The sequence below is a fragment of the Egretta garzetta genome, unplaced genomic scaffold (genome assembly GCF_000687185.1).
Source record: "Egretta garzetta isolate BGI_Z169 unplaced genomic scaffold, ASM68718v1 scaffold122, whole genome shotgun sequence".
Taxonomy (NCBI): domain Eukaryota; kingdom Metazoa; phylum Chordata; class Aves; order Pelecaniformes; family Ardeidae; genus Egretta; species Egretta garzetta.
The window spans coordinates 89686-109973 of record NW_009258886.1 but is presented as its reverse complement, the minus strand read 5'-3'; the positions used below and the strand labels follow the sequence as shown (position 1 = coordinate 109973).

Genomic DNA, 20288 nt, shown 5'->3' with positions numbered 1-20288 from the left:
TGAGAGTTTATTTTAGCTATATCCAAAATTCAGAAATATCCAGATTCACAGAATCTTTGAGGGAAAGCATCCACCTGCTAGCAAGAGAGCTCAAATACAAAACAAACACAAGTGAGTCACCATGTTCAGATCTAGCACTACGACACAGATTTTGGGCTTCTGTTTAATGTTCCATTTACCTGAGCCTTCAATTCTAGATTCAGAATTGAGCAGCCACTCAATTCACTGCAAGGCCTTCTTCTGCCATCAGATCAGAAAAAGAACGTGTCTCTGTCAAACATTTCAGAGTTCACTCAGGATGTCTGGGCACTATGCCCACCAGTCTAGCTCATGCTTGTACTGGATTCCAGTTGGATTGGATCCAATGCTGGCTGGATACTGAGAGCTCAGATAACAGCGAACCCAAAAGCCTGCTGTCATCAATTTCCCCCTTCGCAGAACTGTTGCTGAAGGCACAATTTTTTTTGCACATGGCTGTGTGCCACAGGAGGAAAATGAACTCAATATGTCTTAGGGAGTCTCAGTCTAGAATAAATGTATCAGGTTTTTCCTCATTTTGCAAGAGTACTTGAGATGTCCAGATGAAACAAACTCTTTCACACCTTGAAAATTTCCAGGGTCAGCTACTGAAATAGCTTTTTGACTTTACTGGCCACTTTAACTGCAGATAGTATATCCCACATTACTTGTCTGGCTGGTAATTCTGTCCACCACAGCACAGAGGAATGGAGAGATCCCAGCTGTAGAAAGGACTGGGGTGATCCAACATCAGTAAAGAACAAATAAAACCATTTCCTGCAGCTAAACCCTCCACCTTCTGACTTATCTATTGCTTAGAAATATAGCCAGTCTTGAAGGCAGACACGTAACATCTGTATCCTCTTTGAAGCCACTATTTCACACATGACTGTTTCTGCTCTTTTAAGCGTATTCAGTTTGGAGTTGTTCTTGTCATTATCTCTTCATATCTGGCACCATGCTGGATTGACTCAAGCCACTGTGTAGTGACTTTCAATCCACACACTGTCATGATAGCTAGAGTGGAATAGTCACCTCCTTTCTCAGTGTAGTGACTTTCAATCCACACACTGTCATGATCGCTAGAGTGGAATAGTCACCTCCTTTCTCCGACTTGTTTTACATTTGATTTCAGTCCCTAAAAAGACAGCAAGAGCAGTGTGTTGGTGAATCTGAGCTAAGTTTTGCTTTAGCTGATGGAGCTGGGAGATCAGTAATTAGGAGTAATTTTCAGAGAGACTCTTCACTTGAACAAAGCACAGATTTCAGCTAAATCTGAGCAAAAGGAAGAAAGGGGACTTGTAATAATCAAGATGCTCATAATAAGAAGCAATAAATACAAACCAAGAGAAAGAAAAGCACAACGGGATATTTAGATATCTATGTACTCTAAACAGGGAGATGTGTAAGTAACATGGTAAGCTGGCTGTGGAGGAGCAGTCACAACGATACTGGTCAGAAACAAGCATCTCACTTGACATACTGAGTTAACTTGTCTCTCTGACTTCAGCAGGCAGAAGACCACTAATTCTTATTGGCAAGTAAGGCCTCAAATGGCAAAATACTGGATTTATGGTTTGCTGAAGCAAGGCTTGGCAGTGCCCTGTAAAACCAACCAGTGAAGTAGCAGGTACAATGAATTCAGAGCATATCTGCAAACAACAGGCAATACAGCTAGGTCTGGGAAAGGAAAAAAGTTTTGCCTCCCAATACTGCAAAACCAGAAGAAAAACTACAAGCAAAGTTACGCTGAATCACAGCACAAGCCCACTGCAAGAAAACATGACCATGCTTATACAGAGACTTTCATTTGCACAGATTTTGATTCCAAAGAACATTTTCTTAAATAAATACTTCAAACTGTGGAAAAGTGACTACTGGCAATAGGAATGCATACTTTGCTATCCACATCTCTAAAGGAGTGTTTCTGCAAAGACGTCTTTGGCCCCAAATGAGAGACGCTGCAGCTCCTGTGATTATCTGCCCATGATCTTTCTTCTTGTTTGGATGAAGATGCTGCCTCTCGCAGAATTGCTTCTGCAACCTAATGGAGAATTTGTTATAAATATATTACTTTAAGTTCAAGTCACAGCTAGCAGAATCAAACAACCCTCAAACCTATCTGGTTTTCTGTTGTAATAAAAAGTATGATATTTAAACACAATGAATGAAATTCCACATCAGGTTCTGCTAGGGACTGAGACTCCTCAGTATCAGACACAACAATCTTCGTATATGGTATCCTAGCATCTTTATATACAGCATCCTAATATTGCTCTCACACAATAAAAATCTTCAGTGGCTTGAGCAGTAGTTTCACATCACAAAATGTCCCAAAGCAGTAGAAATAATACAGCAGTCTGGCCTACAACAGAAGTCAATTAGCTTTTTCCTATCCTTGCTTTTACTGGATTTTTTTCTATTTTTTCATTTTGTAATTGTGACTCTAATCTTTTTTTTCTGACCTTCACAATCTATAAAAGGATGAGACGTATGAACAAGTAGGTTTGGGAAAATCAAAGTGAAATGTAAATTGAAATGACATTTTCAATGGAACTTAATAGTGTTAGGTGAAGAATCTCATTAACAAGTACATTAAAATCAAATAAAAAGAGACATCAAAACTTCTTCACTCCATAAAGCAAAGGACAGGTTAATTGGTGGTTCTAACATCTTTTAAAGATACATTACTAGAGATGAGATTTGCAAATTAAGGAAATACATATGAGTAAATGGCTCAATTTTATTTTCTCCTAGGTTCAGCCACTCTGTGGAAGAGTAGGATTCATCTCACCAGACTGCACCATCTAGAAGATAGTTCTCTGTGCTAGTTGCCTTGGCAGACACAGGATGAAATTGATTCCTCTTTAAAGGCACATATTTTTCTCCCTTGAATACACAGGGAGGTGAAACGATCCACTCAAACCAGACTTCTGTCCTTTGAATTCTAGTCTGAACCATTTCATTTCACCAAGGCTTTCTGTCTCCTGTGTAAGAAGTGGGTAACAGCATTCGTCTCCCTTCCTTTAACTCCCTTAAACGAAGTCACTCAGTTATATCGTAAGGTAGCAAGTAATTCTACAAGTATATTAAACAAAAGGGATACTGAATGAGAAAGTGCAATAGAATCTGTTAACCTATGATTAAACTTCTCTGATTTCAGGAGATCACCAGAGACATTTACCCTAGCCAGCTATATTTTCCACCCTGATTTTATTTCCTGCTCCACCCCAGCGTAACTCCCGTTCAGGAGTCCAACTTGTGCCTTTGTAAGGCAGGCCACTGACTGTTTTCTTCTCAGAAAGTTTACAGCACAAAATAAGAACTGAAATGAGATTTAATAAAAGGCCCCACTGTATCTCTTGCCAGAAACCAGCCTGTATCTGGCTGAACAGCTGTTTTATTAAAAAGGTAAATGGTTTTATATACATAAATACTAGAAGTAATTTCAGGAGACTTTAGTTGTCTAATTTAGGCACTGAATGTAAATTAGTTATCTAGACTCCCTCCCTAGTTAGTGGAGGGAGATGGCTGCCCTGATATAAGTGTCTAAGGCAGGTTGGCTGAATCACCTTGTAGGGGAACCCTCCTCATGGATAACTAATGTAGAGTGGAAGAGGACCACACAAAGAGAATGTTTTAACGTAGCTCACTACAGAGCTGATTTTTCCCCCTCAAGGCTAAGCACGGCAGGAATGGAGGAACAGTATTCACACATGCCATCTTCAAAGAAAAACTACACCTGACTTTTTCAGACACTAAACATATTAAACAGGTAATATCTTCCAGTACCGGGGTCTCCGGTTTTCTGTTCATGAAATTCACAGCTTCTGAGTTTTTTTCAGCTTTCCATCTCTGATGTTCAGAAACTCTGAGCTCATCTCGAAGCTTCATGTTCTGCCTGGTCAGCATCTCAACCTGCTCTCTCAGCTTGCCGTAGGCAGCATGCCAGCAGGACTCATTTCTCTTGAACTCCTCCTGCAGTCCCACAATCTGCTGTTTTAATATCTACCAGTAGAAAAAAAAAAAGTGTGCGATGTCATTGCCAGCTCTGGACTAGGCATGCCCACCTTATACACCCAGAAAGAAGCATGGGGTCTTTTGTTCTGCTTAAAGGTCTACGGTATAAAGGTCTTCAATATAAAGGTCTGCAATATAAAAAGGACACATTTGAAATGATTTCTTAAAAAAACCAAAAAAAAACCCCAAACAAACAAAAAAAGCCCAAACCCCACTGCCCTGCAAACCTCTATATTTAAAACAAACAAATTGTTAAAAAGCAAGCAGAGAGAAGTCCTTGCTGTGTGAAGGAAAATCAGGAAATGCAAACTAATCATGCAAACAAACACAATTAATGTGGACGTTTTCAAAAAAAGTCAAGTATGCAAGGTATATTTTAATGGCAAAAATGTCGGTTCATCAGATCTTCACGCAGTGACAAGGGCATGTGATTAGTTAAATGGTCAGCAGGGGATCAGAAAGACAATTTTCAACTGAGTTCAGGAAAATTAAAGTGGTGAAATTTGGGGAGGACTTTTCCATTTACATGTGTCTCCACTATTTTTCCCTACTCTCTCCTCCTTCCCTCACTTGTGCTGATGCCAACACCGAGTCCTCTTCCTTCAAAGCACTCATGCTGGATACTGCAAATGTTGGTGGAGTTAAGCTAGAAATGTGCAGTTTGCTCTGTAGTCAACCTATTGTCACGTGCAACCCTTTCCTATTTTCCCTTCACTTGTGTGTCTGCCCACTGGTGTCCTCATCACCATCCTTTCTTTGCTGTCAGCTGCCTGGTCAGAATTTGACACATCCCTTGGCCACTTTCAAAAAGAAGCAGACTTCTGAACTTGGGAATCACTCAGATAAGTGTCTCACAAGGGGTTTTGTAATTGTTTTGTGGAAAACTAACTTTTTGAACCTGCAGTCATTATGTTATCAGGTCGGGTAAAAAGATTAAAATAATTCTATCAAAATTCATCTCTAGGGCTAGACGTAGTCAGGAAGCACAATTATTCCCTGGCAGAAATTGTAACTTTTTTTTTTAAATCCTAGGTGGAAATAAAGCTGATATTTCAAAATATTGTGCAGAGAGGCTATTTAAAATATTTTCATTCAAAATATTAAAATAGCCTCATTGAAACAGTTAATCATTTCCTGCTGTAAATGTTACCTCTACAGAAATAATGGAACACAAGCAGACAAAACATTCACTATGTGTATGGTACAAAACTATGTATATCTAAAATGTATAAATGAAAAATAAAGTATAGAAAGTTTGAACAAAATACTATCTTGCCAGTTTCATTTGTTCTGAAACTTTTCTGGTCAGGAAAATAATTGAAATTGTCAGTTTGCTGTCAAATGTATCAGTTTGGTTTAGACATCCTTTTGCAGCTGAACATTGTTCCAGACATTCCTGAGTATTACCATTGCCTACTCTTTTATCCTATAAAAATATAGCTTTTAGCTTCCCCTGTCTCCTTTATCACTGTCTCATGTGGCTCACTATTTTTTTCTTCTCTTTATCAGTTACTCTTCTAGAAAATTACTTAGTCATGTTATGTCTAGCTATTTTTAATAGGGAAATAGCCACAGATATTCAGAGATTACTTTATCACTGAGGAGACTGAAATAGGGGATTCAAACAGATTGAATCCTCTAAAGGAACGTAGAAGTAACCACAATAAATGGCTCAGGGATGTTATTAGGCAGCTTAGGTTGTTAGATACACTGCTAGGTATCATCAAAATACCTCAAAGCCAAAGGTCAGGATAGTTTAAAGAAAAAAAATCAACAAACTCCTATGTCCAGGATGAGACTAGAGAATGATGGCAAATAACTCGGTGCCACTGGCACAGTGGATCTTTATATCAAAAAGCTGTAAAGCCCACTACGGAAGGAGTTGGAAATTTTTCAACAGCCAGCTCAGATCTGGGAAAACCAGTACAAGGAAGACAAGGAACATGGGAACCTCCCAACCTTCCTTACAAAACAGAAGGCACAACCTATTTTTTTTTCTCACATAATGAAAGTAGGATGTACATTTAAAACACAAAGCAAAGCAATGTCCTGTTATAAAAAATATTCACTGTACACACAACTGTCCTCAAGAAGTAGCCTGAATAGTTGGGCACTTGTGACAAATGGAAGGATTCAGGTACTACCATAAGATACCTGCATGGAAGGATATTAATTTATGAGAACTGCGTATTTATTCTAGAGCAGACAGCTTACTTGTATTTCTTCTGATTTCACATTTTCTTTGGTGATGCTAGCTGTTCCTTTGACCTTGCTATAGGCAATATTCTCCTTCTGCAGTGGATGAATTTGGTGTCTACTGTATTCCAAAGGGTGAGTCAACTCCGGGCTCCTGGCAGTCTTGAGCTGGTCCATTTGTGTTCTGTTTGGAAGGTAAACAGCAAGTATGAAGTTGGCATAAAGACTGTAACAAAGGACTCTCTTTAGATATGCCTTCTTTGGGCATGATTTTTGGGATTTTTGTCCCATATATGCTGATGCTGCTGGGAGTGGCAGCAAATTATCAGCACTTGTCAAAATCGAGGTCATTCCTCACTGGGAATACTCATGCCTGCATTCAGCTGCAAAAATTTATTCTATGGAGCAGATGGAACAATACTCACTGAAATTTTCTGAAAACGTAATGACCATGAACTTAGAGGCTTTTAAATGCTTTTTCTCTTCAGAGAGAGAGCTGAATTAGGGCAGACCTGTAGAAGGCACAGCTTGTTCCCTGGCTTTGCACCTGTGAAGCACTTCATATGCAAGGCTGGGGACTAAGCTCTATTTCCAGCAGCCCAGTCATTCCTACAAATGACAACAGCCATGGACCTGAATGAAAGGGGGTAAAGTACTTTACTTTCCATAGGTAACTATACTCCGAGAGTTAAATGTGGGAGCTCAGCACCTGAAAGAGATTTTGCCTTTGAACTCAATGTCTCAAGGCATGAGTGGTATGGAAGCACACTTAAAAGCTCAGCAAGAGGGGCAGAGTGTAAACCCTTACATATCCTCAGACGGAGTATATGTGTATGACTATGATCCAGCTGCTTAGTTCATTTTTAATAGGATATTAAATTATTTGTTAGCTTCCTGCTTCAGCGCACTTCATGACCTACAGCCACCATCTGGCCATCACTATTACTCGAAAAGCAACAAGAGCTGCAGGATGCAGCCATGACCTCATGTTTTCCTCTCAGTAATGAAGTTTTGCACTTCAGCAGCAAAATATCAAAGTTCTCAAAGATACTAAGAGATAAATGAACTCCCCATATTCTGCTGTTCTTTACAATTCGATACCTAATTTTTATTTTTTCGTTGTTTTCTATCCTAAATAAGCCTATCTAATATTCTGGTTAAAGGCATGCTAAAATAAGTCTCATCAATAGTCAATAGAAGTATTAATTCTCAAATTAATACAGTTAAATTAGCAAATATAGGCCCTGTGTGATTACATCCAGCCTACCACTGCTCTATAACCAGACCAGTTGCCCTGAAATAGAATACACTAGAACAAAAGCAAGATGCAAGAATGATATGTAACATTTTCCACTGAAGACTAAACAGTACTGTCTTAAATTTCTTGCACCCTGTAAACCAAAATCCAGGTAGCTATACCTTCCAGCAACTCAGCTGATGTCAACCTGTTCAGAACTGCACAAGACTTACATCTGTACAAACAAACTAATCAGAGCTGGAGTATGAGCCCAAGCATGCAATTGCCCAGAGTGCCTCTGGTCTTGGCATCAGCCATCCAGCACTGTACTACACAATGCTGGGCTGGGTTTGGAGGTGAGGGCAGGCCAGGGATCGTGTCCAGCCAACAACTTGGACGTAGCCACCCTGGTCTGCAGGGTAAGGCGGGTTAGTCACATGGAGGTGTTATGCCTCAAGGCTAGAAAACAGACCCTGGCCTGAGGAAACGTAATAACCAAGGATGCCAGGAGCACACACAGTACTTCTTTGGAGCCACAATCAGTTCATGCCCTAGCTATAAGCTGCAAGTAGGAGCTAAGTGCACATCACAGATATAAATGATAGGAAAAAAGGCTAAGTACTTTGCACTAACTCAAATTCTTGCATGAGTCCCCAGCATACCTCTGCATGAGGCACATGGCAGCAGGCTGGCTGTGAGGCAAAAACACATGGAGCAAAGGTCTTTTTCCAAGAAAAAAAACTTTTAGCAAAATGCAGATGGGCAAAAAACCAAACCTTCTGACTAATGCTGTTGGTCCAGAAAGAGCGCAGATTCAATGCTACCAGGAAATTATGCATTAAAAATGGCAAACAAGTTGTCCGTGTTAAAGGACCAAGGAAGTGACCATCACTGAATCCTCTGACTGGTGTCAAGGGTAACTACCTCAGTGCTGCAAGAGTGGAGCCACAGGGTGCTGCCTCAAGCACTCTCCAGGCTCTGTTAGGCACCAGGTATGCACAACACGCTGCACCCCAACTGTTTTCACCCTCTTGCCTATATATTATTTGTGCCTGCAAAGGTCTAAAAACAAACTGCTTGGAAATGAAAGAATGGATAGGCTGGGCAGGTCCAGGCATGTCACGCTGCTCTCAAAAGGCTTTTTCATTCCTTCCAGCGAGCACAAGTTGTCAACATGGCACAAGCAAAATGCTACCGATATTAGTGGCCATTTTATGTTCCTGGTTAAAGAAAACTCTATGGTACTGGTTTAAAAATACAAAGCAGATTCTCAGGTTGCATAAAACAGCACAGGGCCAACACAGTCAAGGAAGATAACCTGCCTTTCACAATTGGTTTTAGCCCATAAACTACAAAAAGTAATAGAAAACATGCACACATTGTACTAGGCAGGTATTTTTTGATAAATATCTGTGTGAAAATGCTAAAGGCTACCATAGGTAATGACATAAATACATGCACAGAAAGCTCTTTTAAAAACCTGCACTATTATGAAAAAATCAAAGCAATGTCACCTGCAAGGCAGCACTGTCAGCAGGCAAGGAATACAGTGCTGGCAGAGAGCACTGCCATAATTCTGCACCAATACATCCCTCCACAGCCAAAACTTACGCCAGTAAAAGTAAAAGCAGCACCTAATTTCATTGGTAGTTTCACGAACTGCCAAATCCCACAACTATTCACACCTGCAACACCTATCACAGTCAGCTGGCAATCATCTTCCAATATGTTTGCAAGGTCACAAACAAGAAGGATCTTTAATAAAATCATTTATTTTTAAGCTCTCGGAAGTATTTTGCTAAAAGACAGCTATAGGAGGAAATCATACAAACTGAGAGAAGTAATTCAGAAATATCCTTTGCACTAATCCTATGGTCTTTGAAATCAAAAGGAATGAACAAACAGATTTGAAAAATAATTTCTTAGTTTGCATTATATTTTAAAAATCCAAAACAATAAATTATGCTTATTTGGCACTAGTTAAAAACTAGGCTTGAAATGCCAAAAGGAAAAGAATCTCTCCTGTATTTACAGTAGATGGTACTTAGCAATTTCTAACAGATTCCATCACTTTAAGAAGTATATATTTGATTTGATTGTAAGCATGCTAAATTTTCACTAGAGGCATTTGCATAACCTGTAATCAGTTACAGTTGTGATGGCACTTCCATTCCAAACCCCATAGTTTCAAAACTTATTTCTTGCAGGGATTTTGTGGTAAGGAATTCTTTCACGTCTATGAAGATGTAGACAAAACCAAAACTAAAACAATAATACAAATTACAAAAGCAGTTCACTTGAATTTTCAAGTTCTTCATCTATATGGTACCAAATGCATCCTCAGTCTAGTCTGAAGATGGGTATTTCTGAAATAACAATGCTGTAGATATGCTATACACTTTTTGTTAACTTTGGAAATACAGGCTACCCTGATGTGAATGTGGTATGAGAAGTTTATCCTTTACCCCATCAGAGGCCTGATCTCATTAAATAAATTATCCTGAGTTCATGCTGATTTCAGTGTAATCTGAAGATGTTCGGCAACTTATAAAAAGCATTTGGCATTACTCAGCTTTAAGATCCAAACTGTACCAGTGTTTTCAGAGTTGGCCCCCTTCAGTTACGCACTTTTCTTTTTATCTAGACAGCTAAATAAGTGTTTGAGTTCTGAAACGACATAGATGCAGTTGAAGAGAGGATAGCTAATAAGTATGAATTTAGCAGCCTGATTTTAAGGATCCTAAAGGAAATATTTGCCTTACTGCACACACAACTCAATTTCTGGTGTACACAGATTTACCTGCAAAAATGCACTGCTTTCTCTTGTTCTTTCACCGTAGTCAGTGAAGGGGTTCTTCCGTGATATACACCAATCTCTAATCCTCTGGTAAGGATGTTCTGGGTTTCTTCTATAGACACATATATGTTAGTACACAGAACTTTGTAAATATGAACTCTCTCTACCTATTTAAAACCACAGACTGCATAAGTGCAGTAAGCTTTTTTGCTTAATCTATCAAACAGAATTAATATATCTTTGCCTAATTATGCAAGTATTCTGTTCCCAGCATAGTTCTTAGTAGTGCAATTCAAGCCCTACAAATCACAGTAAGTGAAATGGATTTGGGGATATAGCAGTGTCAGTAGCTGAATTCCTTTTCAGGAACGTGAATGCCACGTGACAGTTCAACCTTATTTTGAATGTAACCTTCAAAGAGGCCTCAAGAACCCTTTTTTAACAGCAGCCTGACATGGAGAAGAGTGTGCTTAGCAAGTTGTGACAGAGGATGGGGAGCCATCAGAAGTTAGTATTTCTGCGCTGGCAGTTACTGCAGGTAGGACAACAGATTTCAACTGATCCTACACGAAGAGAGAGTCAATGGCTTTGGGATGAGGAGTCAATGTGGGGGAAGTCCTTCAGTGGAAACTAAGAGAGAAGAAGAGTCGAGAACCAGTTTAATAAAAAGGACTACATCCTGCTCAAGCAGGATACCATTTCATTGCCAGAAGTAAGATCACTGGGCCAACAGCTAGAAAGATTGGTTGCCCAAAGAACTGGGACCACATTCAGGACAAACTGAGTGAAGATGTTCTAAGGAAATCATCATTTTTCACTGATGTGAGAGGCTCTCTGTGTCTTGGGAATAAAACATGCAAATCTGAGAAATTATTTTGCCCACTTTTTTTAATGTCACGTTATCTCAGAGGAGGGTAAGTAGAAAATGTGAACATCTCACTGTCAAGGGATCAGTGGGGGGAACATACCTAAGCTACAGGGAACTCTAGCACTGACCCCAGGGACTCACTGAACTTCTCACCCGTCTCATGGGTTCAAAAGCCTGTGCCTGGAAGTGCACCTCAAGCAACAGACTTAGGAAAAATGGCTCATGACGATGGAGAGCCAGGTATAACAAGGGGCTTGCAGATATCTCTCTCCCCTCTTCTCTTTTTTTTTTTTTTCCAGTTTAGGACTCAGAAATACTGACAGAGGTGGGCATATACCTAGGGAGCACACAGAGAATGAGTCGTAAATCCAAGAGGAATTTTTTTCCCCTATGGAAAATAAATGTGAATCAAAACTCGGGTAGTTCTTACCTAATGTGTCAGTAAACAGTTTTTTCTGTGGTTCCTCCACTGCAGGGATTTCTTTAATCCTGAAAGCAGGAATCTCACCAGCCACTGTTGAGGATGGCACATCTAGACTTTTAGCACCCCTGGCCCTATTCTCATTCTTTGATTCAGGCTCATGCTCTCTCCTTTTTGATCTTGTGAGATGGAATAGGGACTGCTGAAGAGAAGAGCGAGCCTTGCTCCCTTTCAGCCCGACAACCCCAGTACTGGAATCACTGCTGCTTGTGCTGCAGGAGAGATTTTGTTGTCTTGAGCTTGTTTGAATGTTTTGTTTCATTGGGGGTGATCTGCTGTACTTTTTAACAGACATTTTTTCAGTTCCACTGGGCTCATCACTAGCATAATCACCGTCAGAGAGATCCAAATGTCCGTCCATATGATCTACTGCCTGAGGCCTATGCTGGGAGGGATACTGAGCATGGTGAGATTTGGGGTCATCATCACTGTTGGAGGATGAGCAACTTGACTCACAGGATAAAGATGCAACATGCCATGTCAAGGCAGCTGTCCCCTTCCTTTGCCGCTCCTGCTGCAAGGCTGAGGATGAGCTTCCCTTCTCCACAGCCTCAGGTGAACTATGTGTAATTTTTACTATCTTATCATTGACCATCTTAAACCCAGTATGGATCTGTTTTTTATTTTCTGAGCTCTGGCTACCCGAAACAAGTTCCAGTGGGCATACCTGAACCCACTTCTGGCCCTGCGTGCATGCAGGGCCTGCACTGCACTCTGCCTCCTCAGTGCAACCTGTTTCTGTATCCTGAAGTAGAGAATGCTTTTGCAGGACTTCCAAGGGGGTTTTTGCTCCCTCTGTGAGATGACCCTCCAGAGGCTGATCTACCCTACCTAGGTCCTTTTGCAGTGTACCCTCCACAGGTCTTCCGTCACTTCTGCCTGCTTGCCCTAGAGTATCCATACAATGAGTTTCCCTTTCCTCGCCTACTTGTAGGTTCATTTCTGTTATTGTCTCAAGACATGGTTGCAGGATTTCAGGCCACGTTCTCTGTGGTGAGTCAACAGGATTTTCCTTTGCGTCTTCATCTCTCCCAATCACTTCTTTTTCTTCTGGCCTTTGCTCAGCTACTTTTGCTTCACAGTCAGTCTGAGCCTTTATGTCCCACTCAGCTAGAGCACCATCTGCTTTTTTTTCCTGTGTACCCATCTGCGTGGCGCTACTGACCTGCAGATTTAACTGCGAGCATTCCCCTGGCTGTGGTATGCCGGCATCCACTTGGCCAGGCTGGAAGAAATGACCCCAGCAGTTCAAACCAGCTCTTCTGGAATGCTTGCTGTCTTCTTTTAAAGGCTTCTGTTTATTTTTTTTTAGCCTTGCCATACCTTCTTTTCTTTTCAGAAAAGCCTTCCGAGGTGTTACATTTGCCTTGCTCTGAAAAAAACCCAAAAATCCTGACAGAATCTGATAATTATTCTCCAGAAAGGAATATATTTATGTTAATTGAAAATTCTGAGACACCAGGAGTCATAAAGACACTGGCTATGGATAACTGAGTGCATAAGTAACAGCCCTGAGACTACAGGGAAGGTACAAGAACTTTTAGAAGCAGTCACTGTGTGACGCCTCCATTAGCAGAGTCAGATGGTTAAGATGGAGCTAAATGTTTGTATGATAGAAGGAGACAAGTTCTGTCTGTCTTTGTTTTTAAAGGAAGTTTGAGTGTTTTTTACAATGTGACACAGAAATATATAAATGCATCACTGTGAGATGTTATTTTGCCAGGGAGACATAGAGAAAATTCCTGAGTGATGTAGTGTGCATCTTCCAAGTCAACAAGCCTAACAAAATGCAGAGATAAACTCATATCAAACTGCACATAAGGCAAAAAGAAGAACAGTATTAGTGTACTTGGCTGTTGCACAGAACCTGTATTTGGAAATAACCCCATTCTTGCATTAGCAGCACATGAGAGACTGCATGGACCGTTTATTATGAAATAAACTAACAGAATCAACCTTGAGGTCTAATTTAGCTAAGTACATTGAGACTCGGGCACAAACTATGACCCAGGAAGTATATAGAAAGAGAAGAATCGAGTGGGAAACATTGGGGAATATGACTGTGACTGAGTAATACAGTTTTTTGACTTTTGGAAAAATCTTCCAATATCACATGAAAAAACAGCAGATGAATGTGCTGCTGTGCAATGAGCCAAGAGTCCACACAATACGCAAGTCCATGAGAACTTGTCAAAACCAAAGTGAATGCACCAAGGGCACAGTACCTGCTGCTCCTTCTGCAGTTCTGCTGTGAGATGATTGTCTACCTTTATCTGTTCTTCAACAAATTCTTCAGAAGGCTTCCGTCTAATACCAATTGCTGGTGTGATTGGCCTAGGCAAGGAACAGGAAGGAACTTATCTGTAAAGTTCTCCAACTAATTTTCTTTTGATAATTCTCATGGAGCTGATGTTGAGTTTAGAACTGAAAAGTTCTCATCAATTTTTAAAAAATGCGAAACATGCTAGTAAAAAGCCCACTACTATGTGACACCTAAGTCTCATTTTAAAACATCCTATCTAGACTAAACATTACTTATGCTTTTAGCAAGAAACATTTTTTGGCTGGTATCAGTCTCTCCTTAAAAATAGAAAATAGTCAAAAATAAAAATATTTCAGTCATTTTCTCCAGGCTAGAGCTGTTTACAGTCGCAAAGAACTCACTATCTCTCTGATAGAGTGGTTTGAATTAGCTGGTGAAGAGTGGTAGAGGAGAAAAATAATGTCTTTAATGTTGTGGAGGCACAAATTGAACACTGACTCAAAATGAAGCACAATACAGCATACATGAACGTATCTTATTTCATTGGAAATGTGCTTAGAGCCTTAATTTAGGCACTTACTAATAATTTCTGCTGAATATTAAAAAATCCTGAGTTTAATAGAGGTACACAGCACATTGCTGTTCTTCCTATACCAAACCTCCACCTAACACCACTGTACCACGTGTAACCTTTTCATTTGTCAGTCTGGCTCTGTCTCCTAGCACACAGCATTGCCTAATAGGATTAGATTTGTAGAGCAAAACTATTGTTGCTGAGACTCAACATTAGACAATACGCATTTCAGGGAAATTTACTTCAAACCAACTATAGCCTGGCCCCATAGGGAAAATGTCACGGAGAGCTGGAGCACATTCTGTGCTTTAGTGTCACCCAGATCATGCTAAGACCACAATGTGAACCAAAGCACAGCAAGTGCAGGTGACTGGGAGATGGACTTCAGAAGCTCACTGATGATCCAAAACGGCATATGTGGACAGGCTCACTTGCCCAGAGGTGCTTATGGTCCTGCCACCTTTTCCTAGCCTTCTGCTCTGGAAGTCCCTGTCTTCCTTCTATGCCCAACTCCCACATGGTTAATGCACTAAAACACACTTGTGACAATTGTTCTCAGTCTGTACTTGCCTAGAATTTTGCTGCTTCTATTTTATACTTGATGGAAGGCTCAGTGTGCCAAAAAGCTGCTGATTCTACCTGCATCAGCTGAGGAAAGGTAACGACTCTACGAGCATTTCTTCCATATTAATGCCATCCTAACCATTCTTGCCTAGCCATGAGCACTCCCTCAGTGTGCTGGTAAAACTCCTTTTGCAATGCAGTGACGAACCAGATCAGAGAACTGATCCAAGTTAAATGTTAAAAGTTACATTTCTCCTCTCTCCAGATATTTTTAACAAGGATTACTTTGCTGACCTGTTCACTATATAGGCACATAAAAATTGGTCTTGGCACAGCTGAAGAGGCAGTGCAAGGACAAGAACGAATGAGCTACTCAGACTGATGCTGCTATCACAAACTGATGGCCACTGCAGAAGAACACATGGCATAATAAAAGACGGTGTCTCCCCCTGCCAACTTTTGCCTTACTTCTATCCTTTGAAGATCATAGTTGCAAACCCAGTTCATTTAAATTGGCTAAACCAGCATCCTGTTATATAGAAGTAGATCAAAGGCCAGTCCCTAGACCTGTCCAATCTCTGCCCATGCATACCTGCCACTCTCAAGCAAATGAAAGAGCCTTTGCGTTGCAAATATAACACATACAGTATGTGTACAATCAAGGAAAACATGCCTTTGTAGCTTGACTGACTGCTTAAGATAATTTTTCACCTGTCTTCTATGTTTCCAGCCTTCATCTTCCCCTCTATGCCAAAGGGAGGTGGAGGAATCTCCTCCTTTGCTTGTTCTCTTTGTTCTTTGACAGCAGAAAAAGTTCCAGGAAAGCTCCTTTCTTTTAATTGGCTGTTATCTAAGCAGCAGGAAAAAAGGTCAATGAAAACAGAGCCTTTACAGAATTAATAAATGAAAAATCAACACCATAAATTAGAATGTTTGTATTTTCAACAACAAATGCAAGATTTCGATTTTTGAAAACACTTCATAGAATACAATTATATTAAGTAGGTGGAAGGATGCAGCCCGTGAAAAAAAAGAGGCTCCTGATCCTCAAGTCTAGTTGCTGGAAATAAGAAAAGGGCAACTGGTATGACTTGTACTCCTTGCCTCTAGAGGTTGGTAATGTTTGGTTAATGTGTTCACTGCAGAACATTGCAGTGGAGACACTTTGCTAGACAGTCCTGAACTACTCATGTATCTGTAATTATGTGACCTGCAAGCCAGTTCATTAAACAGTTTAACAAGCAGTATTTGTATACCTGAGACTTTCTAACTGGGCATTTTCTATTCTATTTCACACAAGTGCAAATTTGTACATGTTCCTGTTGAAGCTTACTGGCTATGTTCACTACAGCAAGAAGGCTCCCGTTTCACTTAATCTTTTTTCTAAGTGTCAGCTCGTGGAGACTTGCTCTTTTAGCTCAAGTTAGGCCTGTCAACTGGTGCAAAAAGCCTTTACTGTCTCCGTCATGCTACACACTGTTGCTGTAGCCAGGAGCTATATGGCTCGCTTCCCCACATTAATGCACCTAGAGTTACTGAAGTCCTTTGCAACATACTGAAAGGCCTTTCTGATCCAACAACAGGAATACAAAAGCTTTACATCCTTCCCTCAGCCTTTCCCAGCTACACGCCAAAAACCTCCAGTCCGACAGCAGACAAGCAGCGTTGTTTCTGCAACCTTCTCACCTGCCTTGCACCAGAATATGGCTGAGGAGGCAGAAGTGACACAGCAGGTTGCCAGCAGCAAGGGACACAGAACCCATGTGTCCCTCCTTGCAGTCTCATGACTGGGGCTATGCTGTCTCCAGAATGCTCTAATAGGAGAGGTGCCCCAGTGCTGTAATTTTCAACTAGCGCTTCCCAGTGCAAGGCAAGAACAGCATATCCAAGCAGCTGTGTAATTCACCTTTGTTTTCTTTTCTGTCCTCTTCTTGAGCGTCTTGTCTGGAAAGTTTTTTTGTGGGGCTCTTGGTACACTGAAGCAGTGGCTCGGTGCTTATCCCTTTAAATAAGAATGTGAAGTGTTATACAAGCTGTTGGTGCATTCATGTTTATGTTTCCAGCAGTAAAAACCCACACTCATCACAATAGTCAGGAAGGTCTCAGTTCACCCCAGTCTTCAAGCACGCATCCAGCTGAAGCATATTTCTAAGGCAACTGCACTGACCAGCTTCCAGTCAGGAGTTAACCTGATGCACTAAAGCCTCTGCACCTTCAAGCCTTAGTTTTACACACACAAAGCAAGTCTAAGTTAGTGCTGCTGCCAAAAAAGCAGTCATACCTCCACCTGTCCTAATGCCTTTTTGCTCTCAGGTTCCTGCTGTCCTCATACACACACACATGCTCCCATTTTGTGCTGGCAGAAGTATTTCTGAAACTCTGATAAACTTTACTGGGCAGCTGACCCAGGTTGAGGTTAACCCATCAAGAAAATAATAGTGCCAGGCACAAGGAGGAGACAAGACTCTTTCAGTGAGAGTAGTGGTCCTGAGCTAGCTTGAAAAATATGAAATTAAAGTTTCAATTGTACTATGGGACTGTCGCACAGCATCACAGTCAGGTCTTGCTATAAAAGTTCAAAGCAATCCAGGATGCAGGTCTGATTGACATCCTGTTTCATTCCCACTTATTTTTGTTCCTCTTTCCCCCAGTTTGAAAATAACTTTTGATTTCTTGCAAATTGCTCTTTCTTCTTTCTCACCCTTTGTTATCTTCCCACAGAAGGCAAGGCTGGCAAAGTGTAGCAAAGAGAGGACACCAAGTAGCAGCTTACATTGTTTTTCCTCCAAACAATGTGACTCCATATCAGTGTGAGAAACACCAAGATTGCTGACGAGGAGCAGGCGTTCTTAGCTAAAGAAACATGTTCTCTTGCCTTTGGAAGTTATAGCCGCTTCCTACTTTTTGCACTTCTCCCCTTAAATATAACATACGCCCTACTTCATAAAACTTAGCTTTTCCAATTTCATGACTTTCTGCTCCATTTAGATCTACAAGGCCCAATTTCTCTGTCTGTATGAGAGGCAGGATGACTGTGATTCAAAAAGTAAAAAAATCAAATTTAAAATACTTTAAAAGCATTTACAACAAGCCACCATAAAAACAAAGCACCTTCCCCCGCCCTGCAGTAAAATCAGTAACAACCTCTAGCAAGGGCAAAAATTCACAGGATTTGCACAATAGCCTTATCTTCAGATTTCCAGCACTTTTTACCCACCTGAATCTGAAAGCTGCATGTGCTCTCCTGACATTTCTGAACTGCTCTCATTTGGCACGAACAGTGGGGATCTGCTTTGCCAAGCAGAGCGCATTGCCAAGGGAGAGGTCTGTAAGCACTCCGAGCTCTCGACTTGGGAAGAATTTTCTGATGGGAACTGGATGGGAATGAAAGTAGCCGGAAAGCACGGAAGGGGTGGCATCGTGGCTACTAGGTGGGAAGGTATCCCAGGAGAAACAGAAAAGCCTAAAAATAATTACCAGAGAAGAAAAGTTAGAGGAGCTTAAGACAAATATTTTGCACTGAACTGGAAATCTCTTGCTAAACTGGCATTGCATAAAACCAATCTTGCTTTCATGTTCCCTGGTGGTTTGCATGTTCAGAGTGAAATGATCAAATTCTGCATTTGTTATTTTATTTAAATTGTAAAGTGTGCTTGCTGCAACCATCAGTCATAACCAAAATTATCATATGCTACAGGGATGCTTAATTAAAGAGAATTTACAAAGTACTCCTGAGCACGTGAAACACACGTTTCCCCTAGGACTCCTTAAGTGCCTTAGCAGGTAAAAGTTAAGTACTGCAAAGTATCTCTGAGGCACTCCTCGATGCAAATGAGGGGAAGGATTTCCTTTTAGCACTGGATGGCTGGTTATACATTTTATTAGAAGACTTTCAAGTGGAAAAGACACAAGCAGTTCTGCATAGGCACCAGAGGCCAGGCTCACTACTTCCAGGAAAGAAACCCCTTTATAAGCTTGCTGACCATTTGCCTGCCATTTCAGCCAGACTTTTCCCTGAAGCAAAAAGCACAGGATCATGAAGATTTCATTTACTTGGCCATAGTTTTCATTCTCTCTCTTTCTCAAACTGTCTCCCTAGTGTACAGCAGTGTCTCTCGGCAGCTATTTCACAGTGGCATAGCTCCATCAGGAAAATCAGGGCAATGACATCCAGGCCTGTTGGTATCACTGCTGGTGTGACTCGGCTTCTGGCTGCAGGGTTGATGGTTGAGATCCCCCCAACTAAAAAAACTGATTGTCACACAGCATCAAGTTTGAGAACGAGACCTTCAAACAGATGTGGCGCTGTATTCTTTCTCAAGTTTTTGTTCCCTGCATTCTCATATTGCTTTGCACTGCTGGCATCATTGGGAAGCTCAGAAAGGTCCCCATAACGCAAGCAGACAACCTAAGCTGCAGAAAGCCAGGCTTTTGAAAGTCACTGTGCAGGCGGTGTTTGGCTCTTGCTTCCTATGTGGTCCATATACCCCAGTGTATGCCTCCTGCTTCCGTACATGCTCTGCAATTCTGACAGCTGTACAGCTTTTCAAGTTGCTGTTAACACGACCAGTGTCAGTATCTGCTGCACCCCAACGGTGCAATGGATCTGGTTGTCCGTTGTTTGTCCAGCCCAACTTTTTGTCATTCCTACAGAAGCTTCTCTGACCCCATGTGGCTGAGATGGAATGAAGCAAAGCCCCAGAGCTCAGATATTCTTAAAAGACACTGACACTTGAAGCCAGAAGAGACCATTTGGTATATTTATATAGATCTAATAATGCATGCATATACACAGGTTTAAAAGATGGGACTTTTTCTGTTTTCTTCCATTTTTGTTACACTGGGAGTAGAGGGAAGTTAAAAGCCTGCAAGCATTTTCCTGGCCAATGTTGTTTAATTCCACTTTTCTAAGCCCTTTTATTTTGTTGGTTAATTAATGCTATTAGGGAGGTAGATGAAACTTGCTAAAATTTCAATTTCTTTTATGGCAACAATAATGTAAGGTCATGTTTCCCTAAAGCCAACTAACAAGTTCCAACTCCCAGGGTTTCCGGGGTGAGGGAAAGGCAAGAGACCATAAATTCTTGGTGGTTTTATTGTTATCATTAACTCTGCCTGAAGTAATGCCTGCTGTTTTGAGCGGACCTTTGCAAGCAGGTGTTCCTTGTATGGCAGCTGAAATAGAATTTTGATTATAAATGATTCTGTCCAAACTGGTCAAACTAGGTGTGCTATGAACTATTTTTATACTGTATATATATATATACACA

General features: G+C 40.9%; 1 protein-coding gene across 1 annotated transcript in view; it reads right to left on the bottom strand.

The window, feature by feature from the left end:
- LOC118451789 (centromere protein J-like) overlaps window positions 1–18329 on the bottom strand; it is a 30998-nt gene extending 12669 nt beyond the window's left edge. The window contains exons 1-9 of the mRNA XM_035889631.1: window positions 18236–18329; window positions 16925–17020; window positions 15730–15868; window positions 13843–13951; window positions 11567–12989; window positions 10272–10392; window positions 6253–6418; window positions 3811–4026; window positions 1916–2062 (exon numbers count right to left, since the gene is read on the bottom strand). Coding sequence (XP_035745524.1) covers window positions 1916–2062; window positions 3811–4026; window positions 6253–6418; window positions 10272–10392; window positions 11567–12989; window positions 13843–13951; window positions 15730–15868; window positions 16925–17020; window positions 18236–18329 — 2511 coding nt within the window. The remainder of the gene's footprint in view (window positions 1–1915; window positions 2063–3810; window positions 4027–6252; window positions 6419–10271; window positions 10393–11566; window positions 12990–13842; window positions 13952–15729; window positions 15869–16924; window positions 17021–18235) is intronic.
- Between the last annotated feature and the right edge of the window lie 1959 nt (window positions 18330–20288).